The 20,242-nt window shown below is 38.4% G+C and overlaps 2 protein-coding genes and 2 long non-coding RNA genes across 6 annotated transcripts; 1 reads left to right on the top strand and 3 right to left on the bottom strand.

Annotated features, from left to right (window-relative positions):
• Positions 1–2,636: 2,636 nt before the first annotated feature.
• Positions 2,637–3,320, bottom strand: LOC129763380 (uncharacterized). The gene is made up of 4 exons (XR_008740900.1): positions 3,168–3,320; positions 3,020–3,112; positions 2,894–2,962; positions 2,637–2,831 (listed from the first exon to the last, which is right to left on the bottom strand). It is a non-coding gene; the product is annotated as an uncharacterized LOC129763380 (long non-coding RNA).
• Positions 3,321–7,198: 3,878 nt separating this feature from the next.
• On the bottom strand, positions 7,199–7,841 carry LOC129764842 (uncharacterized). Its single transcript, XR_008741258.1, has 3 exons — positions 7,683–7,841; positions 7,507–7,619; positions 7,199–7,439 (listed from the first exon to the last, which is right to left on the bottom strand). It is a non-coding gene; the product is annotated as an uncharacterized LOC129764842 (long non-coding RNA).
• A 1,540-nt stretch (positions 7,842–9,381) lies between these two features.
• On the top strand, positions 9,382–20,218 carry LOC129761833 (palmitoyltransferase ZDHHC16). Of its 3 annotated transcripts, none has more exons than XM_055759622.1 (8): positions 9,382–9,496; positions 9,648–9,892; positions 9,962–10,109; positions 10,177–10,368; positions 10,424–10,541; positions 10,597–10,808; positions 10,872–11,286; positions 20,184–20,218. In XM_055759622.1, the coding sequence occupies exons 2-8, from the start codon at positions 9,846–9,848 to the stop codon at positions 20,201–20,203; spliced, it is 1,152 nt and encodes a 383-aa protein (XP_055615597.1). In that variant the 5' UTR covers positions 9,382–9,496; positions 9,648–9,845; the 3' UTR covers positions 20,204–20,218. The 3 variants fall into 3 exon arrangements, with proteins under 3 accessions (XP_055615597.1, XP_055615598.1, XP_055615596.1); XM_055759623.1 differs by lacking the exon at positions 20,184–20,218 and adding an exon at positions 11,392–11,859; XM_055759621.1 differs by lacking the exon at positions 20,184–20,218 and having other exon boundaries at positions 10,872–11,406.
• LOC129761832 (transmembrane protease serine 9-like) lies at positions 11,347–20,229 on the bottom strand. Its single transcript, XM_055759620.1, has 6 exons — positions 20,011–20,229; positions 17,163–18,372; positions 12,844–12,971; positions 12,671–12,786; positions 11,754–12,609; positions 11,347–11,692 (listed from the first exon to the last, which is right to left on the bottom strand). Exons 1-6 carry the CDS (start codon positions 20,171–20,173, stop codon positions 11,388–11,390), a joined length of 2,778 nt encoding a protein of 925 aa, XP_055615595.1. The 5' UTR covers positions 20,174–20,229; the 3' UTR covers positions 11,347–11,387.
• Positions 20,230–20,242: the final 13 nt, after the last annotated feature.

The raw sequence follows: 20,242 nt of genomic DNA, 5'->3' as shown, positions 1-20,242 counted from the left end.
CAATGATCAGGAGTGTTATCAAAGGCAAAAATAATTAAACTTTTAAAATGAACGAACTACCTTTTTCCGTCAATTTTTTAATTGACCATTTCATCTCTAAAAGAGCATCTTATATTGCAAGGTATCAGAACCTGACAGAGTATAAACAACCTACGAATTACGCTTAGTTCACTCCAAGATTTTAATGTGGGAGCAGAATTCGACATTGGCGAATTTCGATACGTACATACATAGCAAAATGAAATGTTTTGGAGGCGTTTTTTTCTAACGTCGGTGAAAACAGCTTTGCTAGTGAAGCTGACCGAATGAAATCCGCTTAATTATGATCCGCTAGTCCTGGTGATGAATATAACGGTAAAGCAATCTGCGCTTCGTGTTGATGGACGTAATCTTCTGAGTCCAACTACCGGCTTAATTGTGGAGAAGGCATTACGGTTTCTCACGAGGTTTCTTTTCCGGTCGAAATGCAACGATGTATTTGTAACCTGTAAATGTGCTTGAAAGGTTTGCTACACTTCTGGCTTTCAATAATTGAAACATCGTACTTACTCCACAGATACGGGAACCCTTATTCGGGACTAGTTTGTCGTTTCCGCAAAAATTGACCCAGGACGATTTACAGACGTTTCCGAGAGTATACGATAAAAGCTAACGCGAACATATTCACTCGTATTCGGGCAGCTTTTCACTGAGCATTTTATTTTTATTTTTAATGTGCACTTTCCCTGATATAATATTTCTCCGAACGAAATAAACACAAACGAAATCACAGTCACATAAATTCGAAGTCACAGTCACGTAAATGTTTACTCCTGCGATTTGAAAACATTCGATAAAAAGTGGAACGAAGAGTTGCCAGATGATTTAAAAAAAAAGACTGTAAAAATATGTGAAAGTCTGTTAAAAATGTGGAAATGTCTGTAAAAGAGTGTGGATCTGTAGAAATGTCTTTTAACGTTAATTTTCAAGATTCATTGATATTTTGTCTTTTGTCTTTTGTCTTTTGTATATTATTGTACATTTTGTATATTGCATTTCGTATTATATTGCATATATACAGCCATACCATGCCAATCCAATATAGTGGTTCTCAGATTTCGATGAAAAATGGTAGTTTTGTTCTTTATCGCAAAACATTAGACCCGTGTTTTTTTATATTTTTCGTTAGGGTGACCATTTCCATTTTAGGGTGGTCCGAAAAATATTTTTCCCCACTTTTTCCCAAAACATACTTTTTCAAAAATTCATAACTTCAGAACCACTGAGCCGGTTTAGATTATCGACATATATAAATGAAGCCAGTGAGATAGCTTTTTATTACAAAATATTGAACTTTTTTACCATTTTTATTTGTATAGATAGATGGATAGAAGATATAGGATTGCGTTTTTTTTGCCTGAAAACCCATTTCCACTTTCGAACAAAGATCAACTTCGCTAGCGCAAATATCGAATGGCCTAACAACGCTCATCATGATGTAATTTTAGGTCATATGGGAATTCAATTTTCCAAATTTTGCGACATTCCTTCAGAGTTTTCCGAAAATTGTCCGATTTTGCTCTCCACTATATTGATCTACGGGAAGAGACAAATACAACAAAATAAAGAAGGCTAAAATCGGGCCATCCCTTCTTCGGGTTTTTCGCTTACGAACAGATTTGGCTTTCCATTTTTATTTATATAGATAGATATAGACTAACAGTGCGAGGTTGAAGGGATGCTCATGAACTGGGATGAAACGATCTTCGTTATCGCTTGGATGTAGTCAATCTTAATATTACTCAAAGATGTTCTGTTAGGGCTATGAGAATCAACTCATTGTCGTTTGCTCAAAAGAAACCCCTCTAGGAGAGCCATTTTTAAGGAAATTAGCGACGCACATTTTGCCGTCCACACGTTTGCTAAAAAATGATTCGCTTGGCGCTAATTCGGTTTAGTTGGTTTGTCGCCGGCCGTTCTTGACATTATCGAGAAATTACAATCTTTCTCACTGTCATGAAATTTCGTAGTGTAGTATAGTAAATGTATAGTATGTATAGTAAATGAATGCAATTTTTCATTCATCGTGAAGAATCGTATCGTCTCTTTCGTCTGCAATGAGGTCAGGGCAAAAGTACTTATGAAATCATAAAATACGTTGACGTGTACGAGTTATTGTTATCAAACAAAACACCAACAGAATGCAAAAGATGCTGAAGTACTGTCGTCGGCCACTGAGCGATACTATGCTCACGACATCACTGCGGTGGGACCTATTTTGCGAACGTAACCACTGTGGTTACGCCGGACGACAAAGTGTTAATGAATGACTCAAAAAATAGGTCTAACGTCATGTGTATTGATGTAAAAATTCGAAAACTTTTTATGTATTAAAACTATGGAAAAATGTCATATGGTGAGTCAAATATATTTGATGTGATGAATAGAGCCTTTCATTTTTCATGAACTTGTGAAATATTGTTATATCCAAAAGGTCTGCAACAAAAATTAAAAGTATTTTACAGTATTTATCTCTGGTGGTATGAGAATTTATTGCAAGAAATCACTTGAAAAAATGCATGAATTTGCTTGAAAATGAAGTGAATTGAGTCCGCACCACTTAGGTATTGATTATTAAATTATTGATTATATAAATACAAGAAATACAAAAAAGTGACATTTATTTGTGTTGTACGGATGAATATTCATTATCTACTAGCTGACCCGGCACACTGTGTGCCACCCACAATTAATGTTTTGTTTTACATCTGTTGGAGATAGCCCAACAAGAAGAAAATGAGTAAGCTGGTTTCCAAGTTATAATGTGTATTGATACGAGTATCAAAAGCTTCCTAGAAAGGCATACAATCATGGTAAGTAATGAATACATACATTGACAATGCCGTGAACTTACGTTTGGTACTCTTACTCTATTTCTTCTTTACTATCCGCCTGTTGCTATACTTCTGTTAAATTATTTCTCCTGTAAATATTGATTTTTTAAGCTAATTTTATATCTTCTCTCGTTTCAGGTTTCTACTTTCTCTTTCAGGTTCTGTTGGTGACGAAACAGTAACATATGGACTCAATCCGTGATAGCTTTCAAACGTGCATTTCGTGTTTTTATGTTATCCTGGGAAAATCTGAATTTTAGCTATATGACAAATAGTTGTTTTATCGAATGTTACCTCAATCCGTCAAATTTTGGGATAGGGAAAAACAAACTTGGAATTCGAAAATAAACGCTAACACACTTGACTAAATAATGAACTCGTAGTTTCCCACTTCACGTGTTCGCGTTGTAAGAACAATTATTTTCTGCTATCGCAAATTACCACGTAGCTGCTCAAATCACGTTTAACCTACCAAGAGTCCGTTGCGTCACCATGACGTTTCGTTCGTGCTGTCTGCAAGGCTACCTCAAATTGTGAGGTGAGTCTCGCCGATCGAGGAGCCGTAAGAACATCATTTCGAACACTCAAGATCCCACAGAAATTATTTGTGCGTTATCTATGCTCGCCGTATATAATTCCTTATTTGACCCTTGTTCGGACCCAGCGTAGATAGCAAAAATAGAAACGCTTTAATTTAAATTAATAAAATTGAATCAAAATTATTATGCCAAAAAAAATACCACACGTTTTTTTCTTCGTCGAGAAATGTTCGCTAGAACCCAGAAAGGGAAACAAACAAGACCCAAACGAGGGTTGGGTTACTAGATAAGACGTTACACGCATGTGTTTAAGCGATAAGAACGCGCATGATTTATGACGCTAGAAATATGTAGAATCAGAATGTTATGCGAAGAGACGCATAGCAATTACCAAAAAAAAATCTATGCGGGCTTTGTTTGACTCAGCTTGGGCGAAGGGTAAATACTTCGAAAGGTAAATACAGATGCCGATAAGAAAGATGGAAACAAAAATGAAATATTTGCACTTGTTTGTTTAGGATTCCGTGCGAAAGGCTGAGGCATAGAATAGAATTTTATTGTTGGCTATTAGACGCTTCTCACTTGAATCTTTTTCGTGGGAAGCACGTTTTGATGAGACCCACGGGTGAGAACGTCATATGGGCCAACCGTAGAGGTGATAAAAATGTACATTTAGATCTGTCCCTTACGAAGAGCTTGGAAAGAGCGCGAAGGGCAGAGACAGATTAGGGTCGCGAACATGTGGGAAAATTTCGAGATTTTGTTTGTTTCTGAAGAGACTTCTTCAGAAACAAACAAAATCTCGGAATAAATTTCCTTGATTTTCAGGTGGTGCATGTTATTTGGAAAATCGTTTTTTTTCGATGCGAAATGATCTAAAATTGCATGAAACGTGGAGATCTGGTGTCATCTGAAAAAAAATTTACCGAAAATCGAACGCCAGTTTGGCAAAAAAGGTTTCGAGTAAAACGCTTTTGAAGTTTTATGTCATAGCCAGAGATGCCAATGTGTATTGCTAAATTTCGCTGGATTCGTTTTCTCCTGGCGACAGCGAAAAATTGATTGTGTTCAACAATGAACGAGAGTTCACATATGAACTTTTAGTTCTTGTATCTGTGCATGAATATGCGAATCACTCATAACGAGGAATTCAATTCGTTCAAACAAAATGTCTATCCTGTTAATTGCGATTGATTGAAAAACCACAAAACCAAATGTATTTGGTCATAGTGTTACATGGATAGAAAACATTCAATTAAACTCTTTCACATGAATATATTTTGAAAATTCCCAAAGGAACTGGCAGATTATTTTCAGTAACGATTAGATATTTCCACATTTTCCTCGATACTGGAAGCCCACCAGTGGTTAATGCCAACTCGATAACCACCTGTTAATAGCACTTGATTGAAACATATTTGGTCACAGTGTTACATGGATAGAAAACATTCAATTAAACTCTTTCACATGAATATATTTTGAAAATTCCCAGAGGAACTGGCAGATTATTTTCAGTAACGATTAGTTATTTCCACATTCTCCTCGATACTGGAAGCCCACCAGTGGTTAATACCAACTCGATAACCACCTGTTAATAGCACTTGATTGAAACATATTTGGTCACAGTGTTACATGGATAGAAAACATTCAATTAAACTCTTTCACATGAATATATTTTGAAAATTCCCAAAGGAACTGTCAGATTATTTTCAGTAACGATTAGATATTTCCACATTTTCCTCGATACTGGAAGCCCACCAGTGGTTAATGCCAACTCGATAACCACCTGTTAATAGCACTTGATTGAATTATATTTGGTCACAGTGTTACATGGATAGAAAACATTCAATTAAATTCTTTCACATGAATATATTTTGAAAATTCCCAAAGGAACTGGCAGATTATTTTCAGTAACGATTAGATATTTCCACATTTTCCTCGATACTGGAAGCCCACCAGTGGTTAATGCCAACTCGATAACCACCTGTTAATAGCACTTGATTGAAATATATTTGGTCACAGTGTTACATGGATAGAAAACATTCAATTAAACTCTTTCACATGAATATATTTTGAAAATTCTCAAAGGAACTGGCAGATTATTTTCAGTAACGATTAGATATTTCCACATTTTCCTCGATACTGGAAGCCCACCAGTGGTTAATGCCAACTCGATAACCACCTGTTAATAGCACTTGATTGAAACATATTTGGTCACAGTGTTACATGAATAGAAAACATTCAATTAAACTCTTTCACATGAATATATATTGAAAATTCCCAAAGGAACTGGCAGATTATTTTCCAGCAATGATTAGATCTTTCCGGAACTTTCTCGATGCTGAATGGCATCCTAACGGAAAGAGTTCTGCGCGTGTATGTGTCGATCCTTCGCCGTCCACCTCCTCCAGCACGTTAGGCAACGATGTTGTCTTGTCGATGTCCTCACGAAAAATGAATGTGTCTCACCACCAGAATATCGCTTAAGTATGCTTTTTGTGTGTGATTGAATCGAGAGAAGGTGTGGTTTACGATGGCAATTTGGAAGGCAAACTAGAGGGGAATGAACTCTCTGAGCTCGGAACTTTCGGCGACTGAGCAATAATCGATTGCGGGCGCATACAATATTGGATACGGAAATATCCTACTGATGGGGAAGAATAATCTTCTGAAGCTATCCTGTTAATTGCGATTGATTGAAAAACCACAAAACCAAATGTATTTGATCACAGTGTTACATGGAAAGAAAACATTCAAATAAACTCTTTAACATGAATATATTTTGAAAATTCCCAAAGGAACTGGCAGATTATTTTCAGTAACGATTAGATGTTTCCACATTTTCCTCGATACTGGAAGCCCACCAGTGGTTAATGCCAACTCGATAACCACCTGTTAATAGCCGCGCGTGTATGTGTGTGTAGCGATGTCTTCCCAGGGAACCGTTTGTGGCATCACTCTCCTCCTGATAGATTCCCTTCTGGCCTAGGGTGCACAAACAGGCTCTTGGTGACACCGTTCATCCGCGCTTTCATGATAAATAAAGAGCTTCACCGCAACAGCGACAGCATGCTCCAATCGCTGTTCAATTAGAACTGAGTGGATTTCCGAGCGCCGCTCGCTTATATACCGATTGGTGATTTCAATAGCCTGTTTTGAAAGCAATTTTAAGACTATTGAAACAAGTTTTTGGATCAAAAAGTAACAAGTATATAACGCGTAGACATTTTATCTTTCGAATGAAGTGTTTATCATACCATTTCGTTCAGTTGTTTAGGAGCTATTAACGCTCAAAATCTCGGTCTCCGGCGTAACGCTTTCGTTTTCGAAACTTTGATTTTACACCCCGGTATAGAAATGAAAGACGTAGTCCTACGTCAAAAACTAACTTTAGTCCAGCTGCGGTTTATTCATTCATACGCATAATTATTTCGTTTCCAAGCATACACGAATAGTATGATTTATTTCACACGCTCTGTTGCCTCATAATTTTTCAACAGTCTCAGAAACACGGTTAGATAAAAGTGCAATTTGATGAACCAATAATAATAACATTCCGTTACAAGCCAGAGGCACTATTTATTTATATGTATAATGTGTTCACTTCCTGTGATTATTTTGGAATTTACCTACAAGAGAATGTATACACATCCATTCATTCTAGAGTTTTTTTTTATTTCATTAATACAGTAAACAAATTACGAATAAAATAACATAATTCGTTCAAACACTATTCCATTGCTGCTTCCGCTGATCCTCGTCGAAGAACAAGCTCAACATATGCCGCAATTCCTCGAGCACGTAATCCTGGGGCAGGGGCAGCATCTCGAGCCCAATTCGCATCACAGCTATCAATACGCGGATCCGGGGCAAAGAATGACCGAATCAGATAAGCTGGAAATTCGTTCTGACAGAACCGATGCTTTGGCGTCGGGCATTGGAACATTTAGACCACAGAGCACATATCTGACAGTTTTGGCTGGAGTGCCTTGGTCTCGTCGTCGATCGCGTCGCCGGTCAGGTCAAACTGGAATACCCAAAGAATATTAGACGAGAGAATTATTTTTAGTGAGTTCAAATTAACAAAAACTAACCTTCTCATTCAGCTCGATAAAGCCGCTCGAAATCCGCCCCTCCATGAACCGATTGAAGATTTGTTTGACATCCCCGAACTCGTTCAATAATTATTTCAGATAAGGGATGTTGCCTGTGAACAAAAAATAGAAGTCAATTAAATAACTCGATCTGCTTGTCAAAAGACACCACTCACCGTTAATAACACAGTCCGTGGCAATATGCAAAATGATGACATCGTGCACCTGTGACCATTGCTTCTTTTTGAGCAGAAACTTGCATCACAGAATTAGTTCCACAACACTGGTAGTTGTTGAAGAAGTGAAATAAAAATTTCAGCATCCATATCACTTGCAAATTATCAACTGGTATTACGAAATGGGGGAGTAGGCATAATAGTATGGATTTGCGGAAGAAAAAAATACACTTTTAAAATCAAAATTATGAATGAAAATAATTTTTTCCAAATCAATTTAGTACTCTATGTAAATGAAAATCACTTTTGCTTGCGAGTAGTGAAAAAATATCATACAAAAATTGTGTCTAAAGATAATGTTGTATTATAATGGTAAGTTTTGGTGAGAATATCTGTAAATTCATAGAAAATAATTGAAACTGGGGTCAGACAAACGTATTTATAGTGGGCAAATAACGCAAAGAAAAAAATTTCATACATATTTTAACAAATTAAAACTGTCTTAGACCCGACTAATCTGATAGAGAATAGTTAGCCTCGTACAAACTATTATCGTATCTAGATGTCGACACCATTCCGCCGTCAACGCGAATTACATTAGACGAAAAATTGCCTGAATTGTACTAATACTAACAGACATGACAAACAACTGTCAATTCGCTTTCATGGCATGGAGTTTCGTGCTCCGCTTTTGGGAAATGATAGTGATAATGGATTTTCAGGTGCATTAAACACATATCTTAAAATAAAAACTATGAATGAAAATTAACTTCTTCTCATGAAATGTGTTCTTCATGTAATAAAGTAATACGTTCTTTTGCAAGTTGGGAAACCTCCTGAACAATAATTGTGTCTGATAATGATTGTATATTACAATGATGAGTTTTAGTTAAAATATCAAGAAAATTATACAAAAATGGTTAAGGAAGAATCAATACCACAGGTTCTGAGCAATCAAATAATATGAAGTAAAAGTTTTCATTAAAAATTTAAACAACTTAAAACTGTCTTGAGGTGTGATAATCTTATAGAGAATGATTTGCTTCTCCAAAACGATGTCTCCACCAGACGTCGACACTATTCTACGGTCATCGCGTATAATGCTTGTCTGGTCACCGGACATTGCAGTCGCTGTAGACGGCTGCATCACGGCGCCGTAAAAAGGTTGGTCCGATCGAAATTTGCCATTTGGGTTTCAAACCGGTCCGGCAGAAACCGGATAATGTGTAATCGGCCTTAGGCGGCTCGCACACCGGACCAATAAGCAAATAGCAACTATCAACACGCCATAAGCAATATTATCGCCAATAAGTTTTCCATTTAATATTCGTTGATCTCGCACACCGACGCAATACGATATCGCTATCGCCTTTTCAGAGCAACTAAAATTGCTAAATATGTAACAATATCGTACTACTTCATAGAATAAATGAAAAATCTATGTTACTACACGGAAAATAATCTTTAGAAAACTTTTATCAATAGGAAACCGGACATATCGGATCGTTCGGTATCTCTGTCATTCGCACTTGATTGAAAATAGGATTAAGAAGAGTAAGAATCCAATTTTCAGGTCATGTCTCAGGTTATATCAGCTATCACATCATAATTCAAGTTTATACATTAAAATTCCCACCTTTATTAATACTACTTAATGCTGTACCGATATGAAATTGACAACGACATCTTGTTTCAGTGTTTTAGGTTTAAGGAGTTTTGTGATTGTTGCGGCGATTTGAAGATTTTTTTGAAGAGTGAAAAGTTGAAGAGTGAAAAGCAGAATAAATCTATGGCTTAAGCTTTTATGCAGAGATGTACGAAATTTCTTGGAATTACCTTATAAAACTACTCCAATGCTAAGTCAAATCATATGTCAATGTTTATGAATGATAAAGAAATCATTCAAGAATTAAATGTGTGGTTTCAGTTTATGTATTTACAGTGATATTTCAATTCTCGTTACAGATGCAGTCATGAAGCAACAATAGTGTTTTGATGGTTTTCGATTGCACCTAAAAGTAGAAAACATCAGTTTTCCATGCAACTGTGAGGTATCGCGAGAGGAGATGGAATTCAAATTTGTTCAAAATGCAATTAGTTAGCCTAACATAATAAGTAAAAGGATCGTTCAAATTGTTCAATAATTAATCACCTAGAACAAATATGAGTCGCATTCAATGGCGCTTGAAGGAGTTTCCGAAAACACTACTGTGAGTGTGCTAATACCATAGTTGAAAATAGCAATTCATGTTTTTCTTTCTTTCATATCTATGGCGCAGGAATTGTGTTCGTTTCCGGTATCAGTATTCGCTGCAATGTATACGCTCACTCACCTACAATCATCACATGAACCAATCCTACATGTCAGATGTTTGCCTGGAACCCATATTTTGGTTCGTGGATAACTTTACCCATCTGCTTGGTCCGGTTGGTTTTTTTTATATCTTTGGCATCGGATAAGTAGTTAATGTAAATCTCGACCGTTATATTCCAGTTCTTCGTGTTTGCCGTGGTTTGCTTGACAGCGTCTGTCGTCATCATTTGCTACTGGATCGGACTTCCGTATTGGTGGAACAGGAACCAAAATATGACGTACTTCTTGCTGGTTGTGGGTAACTGGCTGTTGGTGAATGTGTCGTATAATTTTTATAAGGCAGCCGTTACTTCGCCCGGATGTCCGCCGGAGGTAGGGAACTGATTTTTGGAGGGAGTGTAGAATATTTATACGCATTCAATTTTAGAAAGAACTTATCAATGGGGCTGTGAGTATCTGCAAAAAGTGTATTGCCCCTAAGCCACCTCGAACCCATCACTGCTCCGTTTGTAACAAGTGCATATTGAAAATGGACCATCACTGCCGTGAGTACTTTTGCGTAATTTTGCGGAATCATGTTGTTTATTGATAGCATTTCAGCGTGGCTTAACAATTGTGTTGGATATGGAAACCATCGCTACTTCTTCCTTTATATGCTCTACACGACCGTGGGTGTTCTGTTTATTATAGTCTTTGGATTCGAGCTGGGCTACAATGTTCTTATTCTTGGGGACGGAGAAGGTTGGAATGAAATAGAACCTTTACATGGGCATCCAGTACGGTTTAATCTTTCGGGTCATATCATACCAGCGGTTTGTATAATGTTTTCTCCCAATGCTCGTTCATTTTTCCGAAGCTTGAATTTTGCTTTTCAGACAGAAATGAATGATTATGAAGATGACGGGCTTGAGCCTGCCCGTCACGATCTTCCGGTGCCGCAGGAGTATAGCAGTAATGCAGCAAAGCATCGCGCAATCGTATTCATGGCATTGATCAACGTGGCCACACTGTTCGCTCTTGGTGCTCTCACTTCCTGGCATTCTTCTCTTATTACACGGGGAGAAACAAGCATCGAAGCTCACATCAATAAGTCTGAAACAAAACGACTTTCGGCGCTAGGGAAGACTTACCGTAATCCGTACGACTTTGGTCCCCGACGGAATTGGAGGCTATTCCTTGGCGTGGTTCGGAAAAGAACTTGGTGGCGGCATGTTTTAGTTCCGTCGGGCCACAAACCAGAAGGGAACGGATTAAGTTGGCTAACGGTCGACGATTTCATCAGTATCGATGGTGAGGACGAGTGGCCGTGAGCTGTGATATAGATAACAGTGAATTTGAATGATACTAGTCTTAATGTTTAAACTCCATTTCTTTTCTTAAACTCGTAAATATTAGGATTCCACAATTGAACGGATCCAGTCCATGTATGCCGAAAGCCGAGTGTAGATAGTGACGGTGTCGTGATTTGTTGGACATCCAATACTATATGCTGCCAGTCCGATGACGATAGAAATTTTCCGGTTCTCTTTAGTAATAACTCCTTCCAGAGGATCACCGTTCTTGTCTTGACACGTGTTGTCGGTACTGTAATAATTTTCTGCACATAGTTGACTACCATCCAAAGGATCATCGAAACGGAAGAATTTGCTGCAGTCTTGGTTATACTTAGAGAGTCGAGGACGGACTTGAATGAGGCCTGTAAAATAGCAGGCTTTGTAATGTATCGGCTCAAAAGCTATAGGTCACAATATACTTACCATCATCCAGACTTAGGGTGTATAATTTCAAAGGAATAGCTTCGGTATTTGGCCACAAGCATGCCGGTAGTATATTTCTACTGAACTTAATTTCGGAAGACAATTTGATCAGCGCTAAATCACCATTGACATACTTTGAATTATAGGTGGGATATACAATGATTTGTTCTATCGGGATGTCGATGGCATTTTGTGCTATGCTTGTAGCACCCAATCGGACGATATTTGGCGTTCTAGACTGCACGCACTGAGCACTGGATAGAACGAACCTGTTGCTAATCACCGCCCCATTGCAACTCCAGCTGGGAGCATCGTTATTGCGAATGCCGACCATGGCTACGTGTGGATATTCTCCTTCTTGCACTGGTCGACCTTCCGAGGGAATGTTTTCGTATTCATCCTCCTCCTGTCGTTTGTGTTCATTCCAATGTGCAACGCATTTCTGCAGGCTGTATCTTTTGGTCGTCGGTGGTTTAGCACAACATACAATTGGATCCGATCCACGACTGCAGAAAGCAATAACCATCGAGGTAGGACTGTTAGGACAGTTCCTGTAGTATTGACAAGAACCTAGAGCGTTGCTTGATATTCTGCACGGTTTTCCTATCAATGGCACGAATGCATTTAGGTCCATCCCGGGGAAATATATCTGTCGGGTGAGTCGTTTGCCGTGATCATTCTGGTTCCGTTTGCCGAGAACAATAGATTCTATCCATTCAATGTGGGTAGTCGTTCGGATGAAATAGGCTTCACTGCCAAAGCCACAATTTTTACCGGCCACCGTTAAACCAAACACATACTGGAAGTAACGATCATAGTGCCAAGTTTCACGTTCCAGTGCACCGCCATGCTCAATCTGTTTTTTTGGATATTCGGTTTAATTTCAAATAAAACATGCCATTTGCTTGCATTCTTACCCTACACGTGTTGGGAACCAAGAATTTGTTGTTCTTAGCGCATAGGAATTGATTACTGTTTGTTCGCTGACATGGGGTTGCATCTACTCGCATTCGTGTCAAAGTTAGCGTGTTATCTATAATTAGGAACCTTAGCATCATAGGTTTAATTATTACACAAAATAAATACTAACTTTTGGAAACCGATTCTTCCTCCCGCAGGAAATTATTCAAATTGAATGGACCCAAACCTGCCATTTCATACATCGGCATAGTCAAATCGTTATCCACTAAACATGCAGGAAGCGCGTTCGGCCGAATTCTGTTCAAATATACGTTCAAATATGGTCTCAATAGTATTAGAAAGAGTATTACCGTCATCCGGGGGCAAATTGAGCACCGGGTGAAATTGATCAAACGTACTAATGAAAACACTGAACTGAACTTAGATTATTGTTAGTGGTTCTCTGCGAATCGCTCATTGAATTGCATAGAAATTTATCTTCTTCGGAACCGCAATTTCGTTCCCATTTTTGAGCATGGTAAACAAATATATTTTCAACACGTCAAAACGATATTCAAAGCGCTGAACATATTAATTGACACTTAGCTGATTTTTTACGAGCTGTAATGGTAATCAGATAGTTACAATTATTATTAAAACAAGTGAGAAAAAATAATTTTTCAAAAAAACACCATAAAAGACAATTCATTCTTAACCAGAATGCTAATGTTGCGACTCAGTCTTCTAGGAAACGGCTGAACCGAATGGACGCGACAAGTTTCATTTGAAATTCTATTTTGTTTCTGTTGAGAATCTTTCCAAGTTTCATCGGAATCAGTAAACATGGATCGCGTTTATTGGCGAAAAGTTGTGAATCAGATCTAATCTCTGAATGGGATGTTAAATCATTGTAAATAAATAAAAACAAATGTCAAGAACATGTTAAACACTATAATTTACACACAAAAATGTAACGAGTAAAACATTATTTTTTCAGGGGTCTCCATATCAAAATGCTCTCTATTCAGCAACTATAAAAGATAGAAAGTGGACGTCTTCGACGAAAGTTCAAATTTCAAAAAGATCTTTGTCGATTATTCTTTATTGCTATCTTGACTTTTGAACAAAATTAGGATTAGTTCTAATTTTTCCAAAGAAAACATGAAAAAGTAGTTGGAAAAACATTTTCCCTGTAAAAGTGTCCTTGTTGGAAATTGTGAATTGTTGGAAATTGTAAGGGCTACTCATATAATTTTTTTGAGAATTTTTAAAAAATACGTGTTTGAGAAAAAATGAATTTTAATTTATTAAATAGTTTTTTTCCAGCAAATTTTTTATGAAAATTTAAATAATTTCATCCTTTGACTCGAATTTTGTAGGTTTTATAGTTTTTGAGTTATAATTTTTTGTAAAAAATGAAGAAAAAAATTTCGCCCCTTTTAAAAAGTAGTCTAATTCTTTTTTGAATATTTCAAGTACGCAAAGTTACTTAAAAAAGTTGATGGGTCTGAGCCTAGGGGCACGGACGGGATCTTGACAGAGGACTGTGATTGTGTGTAGTAATTGCATTTAAATTGAGTTTTTCATTGTTACAAATCTGTATTTTTTCTCTTTTGATACATCAAATGGATACCCTGGAAAACCTGTTTCCTGTTTGTACTTGTATCTTTGAAACGGGTTAGATGACATAACATGGTAAAATTCGGTACCGCATTCTATTCAAAAATGTACACAAAAATACCATTAAAGCCATTACTACCCTTTTTTCTGTTTATTCAATCATGCAGAAGAAGACAAAGAGTCAACATGTATCATTTTTAAACACAAGTCTAAATAGTTAAGATCTACATAAATATAAGACTGAGTCGAATCAATCTACAAAAATATATTATAGATAAAAATAGCATTATCTCCTTCGTTACTACGTTGTCCGGAACATTGTTTGTAATAACTTTATAGAACTGTAAGATCGCGACTACTCAAGCTATCATATTCTGATTTACGTGGATATACCCTTCCGACCATCTAATTCAGCAGCCATTTAAATTCATTTATTGCATTTTTACATAACCAAACAACATACTCGATATTATGACATCCTGGACCACAATTATCCAAATTGTTAAAAGTGAGAACTACACGATAAGAACATGAATTGAGCACAACTTGATTGGACAACATAATATAAAATTAATGCCTATTATCGGTAAATGGAGAATAATTCATTTTACGCATCAACTCACTTATGAGCTAACGCCCGAATTTAGGCAAAACGATTGTTCGTTGCGTCGGGAAGGAAGCGAGTGGATAGTGTAATCGAAAGATGTTTCATGTTTCAAGCAAAAAAAATCTTGATAAATTTCCTGTCTAATGATATATAACACAACATATGTCGCAATAACCATTTTGAGTAATATGCGTTTGAAAACTCTTAATAAATCGTTACATTTTTGGTAGAGTGACCCTCCTATATAGAAATCAAAGACATAGTCCTATGTGAAATTCAAGTGTTCACACCCACAACGTTTCGCCAAATTCGTCAATACTAGCTAATTGGAGGGCCACATTAGGATGACCCGGACGGTCTGCGAATGATCTGCAGCTCAAACTTTAGATCGAGATGTGAGAAAGGCACAACTACACCTTGAGATGGATTGAATAAAATTTAGTATCTTAAAATGGTGGTCTCCATGGCCTAGAGGTAAGCGTTCCGCTTGCCGATATGGGGGCTTCGGGATCGATTCCCGTTTGGGTCAGAAAAATTATCGTCATAGATTGTTTTTCTGGCTTGCACTGGTTCAGGGGAACTGTCTAGGATGTAGCGGGATGAGCATTGGCCATTGCTAGTCTCCAAGTAAAGCCACAAAAACCCGGGAATAGCTCCTCTAAGCGAAATGACACCGCTATAAGCGTCTTTGCCTAGTCCTGGTGATACTCGGGATGTAAAGCAACAGTATCACGCCCTCACCTTGCAAGTCCCGATAATGACAAAGACGAATTCCACGCGTAGCTGGAGCGCGAATACGAACGCTGCCCAAAACAGGACATCAAGATCATCATCGGAGATGCTCAGATCGGTAAAGAGAAGTTGTTCAAACGTGCAATAGATATGTACAGCGCACACCAGTTAACAAATGAAAACGGCGTAAGATTCATTGATTTTGCCTTTTGACTTCTAAGAATATGGCCGTACATAGAATCTCAGATCGACCATGTTCTGATAGGCGGTCGGCATTTCGCGGACATAACTGACGTCAGAACCTATCGAGGCGCTAACATAGATTCGAACCACTACCTATTAATGGTTAAGATGCGCCCAAAACTCTCCGTTGTGAACAACATTCGGTACCGATGCCGGCGACGGTACAATCTAACGCGACTTAATCAAGCAGATGTCACCGAACACCACTCGCTTATTGCCACGAGCAGAAATGTGTCGAAATAGGGATGGGAGTATACTGACGAACGAACGTGAAGTGACCGAAAGGTTGAAGCAGCACTTCGATGAACACCGGCTGTTCAACATTGTTCTAGAGGATGTTATGAGACGAGCGGCGTTCAACTTGTGTGTACGATTTTCAATAGATCCAGTAAATTCATCTGCTTCGCTGATGACATAGATATTGTCGGCAGAACATTTGAGATGGTAGCTGAACATTACATTAGACTTAAGCACGAAGTAGAGAGAATTGGACTGAAAATTAATGCGTCTAAAACATTATCAATGGGAGTCGTGCCTACTATGGTCTCCACAAACACTTAGCAATGGGCGTCAAACAGACTTAGCAATGGGGCGAAATGTTCCCTGTACAAAACGCTCATAAGACCGGTGGTCCTCCACGGGCACGAAACTTGGACAATACTCGAAAAGGACCTGTGAGCACTCGGAGTCTTTGAACGACGGGTGTTAAGAACCATCTTCAGCGGTGTACAGGAGGACGACGTATGGTGGCGAAGGATGAATCACGTGCTCATGCAACTCATCGGTGGATCCAGTGTCCAGAAAGTGATCAAAGCTGGAAGGATACGCTGGGTAGGAAATGTTAACCGGAAAACTGGCTGGTACGAGACGACGAGGAGCGCAATGAGCATGGTGGTTAGACCAAGTGGAACATGACATGGTGAACACGGGGTACCCGCGGAATTGTAGAGAGATAACCACGAACCGAGTTGATAGGAGAAAAATTGTACATCAGGCCATGCTGCAAAGATGTTAAGCCAAAATAAATAAATGAATAAATCCTCAAACGTTGCAATTATCATGCATATAACTATAGGTAAAGAAATAAGTAAATTTCTATACATTTTCGTGCATATTACTATAGAAAATAATGAAACAATAGATTGATCAATTTCACCCCAAAGATATGTTTTGAAATTTTCCAAACTAACGTTTAAGGGATTTTTTCAACAAAATATTGACCTTGGCACCAGTACTGGGTTGAAAAAATAACTGGGTATAATTTAAACAAAACGTTTCGAAAATATTTTACGGTTTATGGTACTCACATTGCATCGTTTTCCAGCTTCACCAGTGCGATATCATTTGCCAGAAACCCTTCCTTGTAGTTTGGATGTTTGATGAATTTCTCAATTTTAATGATTTGTGCCTCTGGGTGGTTACTGTGAATGTCCAAGTCGCCAATTTTCACATGGGTCGGGGTCTGATTGAATACAAATTTGTCACAGTGAGCTACCGTTAGCACGTAGTCTTCATTGATCAACACTCCACCGCAGTTCCACATGATTCGGCTGTTCTGTTCTTTCATATAGCCCAAGTAAACTTGGTGCTTCGGCAAAAACTCAATATCCATATAACTTTTCTCCGGTTCGATAAATATATGACTTCCAGATCGTGTAGTCACCATCGATTCGTCTGCTTCTCGCATTTGAATGTATCGAGAGGCACATGTTCCGGCATTAAATGATTCATTCGTTTCTTGCTCGATCCAAGATATGAATGATGATACTCTGGTGTACACAGAAGGAGTTGCGGTACCACAAAAGGCACCGAACGAGGTGAGTCCAACTACAAACGGCGTCGAACGATGGTTGGACATGAGTTTTATTTGCAGAGGGCCGCCGGAGTCACCGAGGCAGGTGTCCATTTTGCTGTCTTGAGCGCATATCTGGGAATCCGCTATTCCTTGGCGAAGCCTGCGTGTTCCCGAATAATGATGCTTGCGACATTCATCGTTGCTTATCGGCGATAGTTGAACTTTCAGTAAAATTGGTGTTTTATCCCCGGCGAAGGAAGTCTGACCGAAGCCAATCGCTTCCAGTCTGGGGAATTCTACCTCACTTTGGTCCCACAGGCAAGCAGGCGTTACAACATCGTTGATTTTGACCGTTCCTTCTAGAGTGATGAGGGCCACATCGTTATAGAAAGACGAAAAAGTATGCACTGGATGTCTCTTGAAGGATGCGATCTTGTGCTGCTGGGCAAACTTGTTACTCGGGTCGTCAATACTGGCGTTAACCATGATTGTCCCTAAAAGTACCACATCCGGAGGGATTCCCTCGCGACTGCCGCAGTGAGCAGTTGTCAGCACGTGGCGCGTTGTTATGAGCGATCCACCACAGCTGAAGTCTATTTTTCCGTCTTTCTGAGTCCACCCGATCGCTGCCATATGGGCAAATTCTCCGATCCTCGCCGGCACACCGAATATCGGATAGACAAGATTGTAATCACCATATTTGTGGTAACGAAGATGACAGTCTGGGAATGTGAAGAAAAGGGAATTACCCATCAGTTACGTTAGTTTTGTCTGGCATTTTGTTTTATTAAAACCGGTTAGTCAGGGTAATTTTCAATATTTTAAAGAGGAACACAGAATATTGTGACGTAAATTCCAAATATATCATTTGAAGTTGGAACGATCCTGTTTTTGGGAAGACCAAAAGGTCAGATACACTTATTTTCATCGTTGTATACATGAAATTACGTTCTTCGTTGGCGCAATATACAGTATCGGACAAAACATGAAGACCATTTTAATGTAACAAATTCAAATTAAGTTTAAATGTCAATTCAAATATAGTATATGCGAAACCTAGCGACGAGCACTTTATGACAGTATGACAACTTTGAAAACCGCAAGTTTAACATAAATCAAAGCAACCCGTTTTAGCAAGACACACTGATAGCTGTCAAAAGTTGAAATCCGGTACCCCTGAAATGGCAGTTCATGCAGGATAACGATCCGGAGCACAACGTCAAGACCGTCAAAAAGTGGTTCCAGGATAACAAAGTCGACGTTATGGGAGTGGCCAGCGCAGTCACTGGATCTGAACCCTATAGAGAATCTATGGGAGACCGTGAAATGGTCGGTGCATACGGAGAAGATAAAGAAAAAGCAGCAACTGTGCGATAGGATCCAAGCCTGTTGGTACGCCATTCCGGTCACCACGTGCCAGAAGCCGGTGGAATCCATGCCGAGCCGGGTGCGTGAAGTGAGGCGTAACAAAGGTTACACGACCAAATACTAACTTCAGAAGCTTTTCACGGTATGAATTTTCTTGTTATTATTTGTTTTACCATGAACACGCTCAACACGCATTTTTTAATGAATGACTACTGTTTTAACTACAGAATTTCCTCGAACAATGCAAATAAAATGGATTGAAGCACTGGATTGGATTATTTTTTCTCGAAGTTCTGTCACTTTGTTTTTGTGCTTGAGCAGTGGTCTTAATATTTTGTCCGACACTGTATACAGAAATATGTTGAAATGTGCAGATGTAGATATGTGTAGATTGAACAGTTTGGTGAAGAAGACACCACAAGTACGCAAAAATTAGTGACATGCATGTACTGGTTCCAATCGGTCATGAAACTTCATTAAACTGTTAATAGAATTGCTTCAATTACTATTCATAGATAGAACAAATCTTGTTTCCAGCGTAGTTAGCCGTATTGTAGCTGTTAATCTCAAAACTCTAGTGGCAGTATATTTTATTACACATGCGAGCATTGACCGTTTTGTTCGGAGCGATGTGTTTAATTTATATCTAGCTAGTTTACGCAACCATCGCCCAGTTGTTACTGACTACTCGTTTTATCTCTACAATTCTGAGTACAATTTCTGTCTAAGCCGGCACATTTCAAAATGTAAATATCAACTAAACACTGATTAGTATCACGTTATTTTGAATTGGCGGAATTTCCCAACAAAGTTTCGTACTATCAATATGTAATGCTATACACTCAATTATTGCATTCGATCGAAAGTTTCCTCAGTCACAACGAAATATATGAATGAATGTTGCTGTTTTTGAATTAAACATGAGTTTAACAAAACTTATAACAAATTGATTGAAAGATGCATTTAGTTCTAGGGGATAAACAATGACGTACCGTTTAAACTCTGCCGAATATTCGGTAGCAGCGCGTTGTTTACGTCGGTAGGAAACACGTTCTCGGCAGGTTGCAAACGACCGGTTGTACCATCAATTGCTAGTCCAAATACTAGTATGACTAGACCGCACCAATTATACTTTCTTACTAATCGGGTCCGCATTTTGATTCAGACTGTCTATCGTTTGTTTGAGATCGGAATACTATCAGCAATCAGAATGGAGGCGAGAAA

The sequence above is a fragment of the Toxorhynchites rutilus genome, chromosome 1 (assembly GCF_029784135.1).
Source record: "Toxorhynchites rutilus septentrionalis strain SRP chromosome 1, ASM2978413v1, whole genome shotgun sequence".
In the NCBI taxonomy this organism is placed as follows: domain Eukaryota; kingdom Metazoa; phylum Arthropoda; class Insecta; order Diptera; family Culicidae; genus Toxorhynchites; species Toxorhynchites rutilus.
This window is presented reverse-complemented; position numbering and strand designations above follow the sequence as displayed.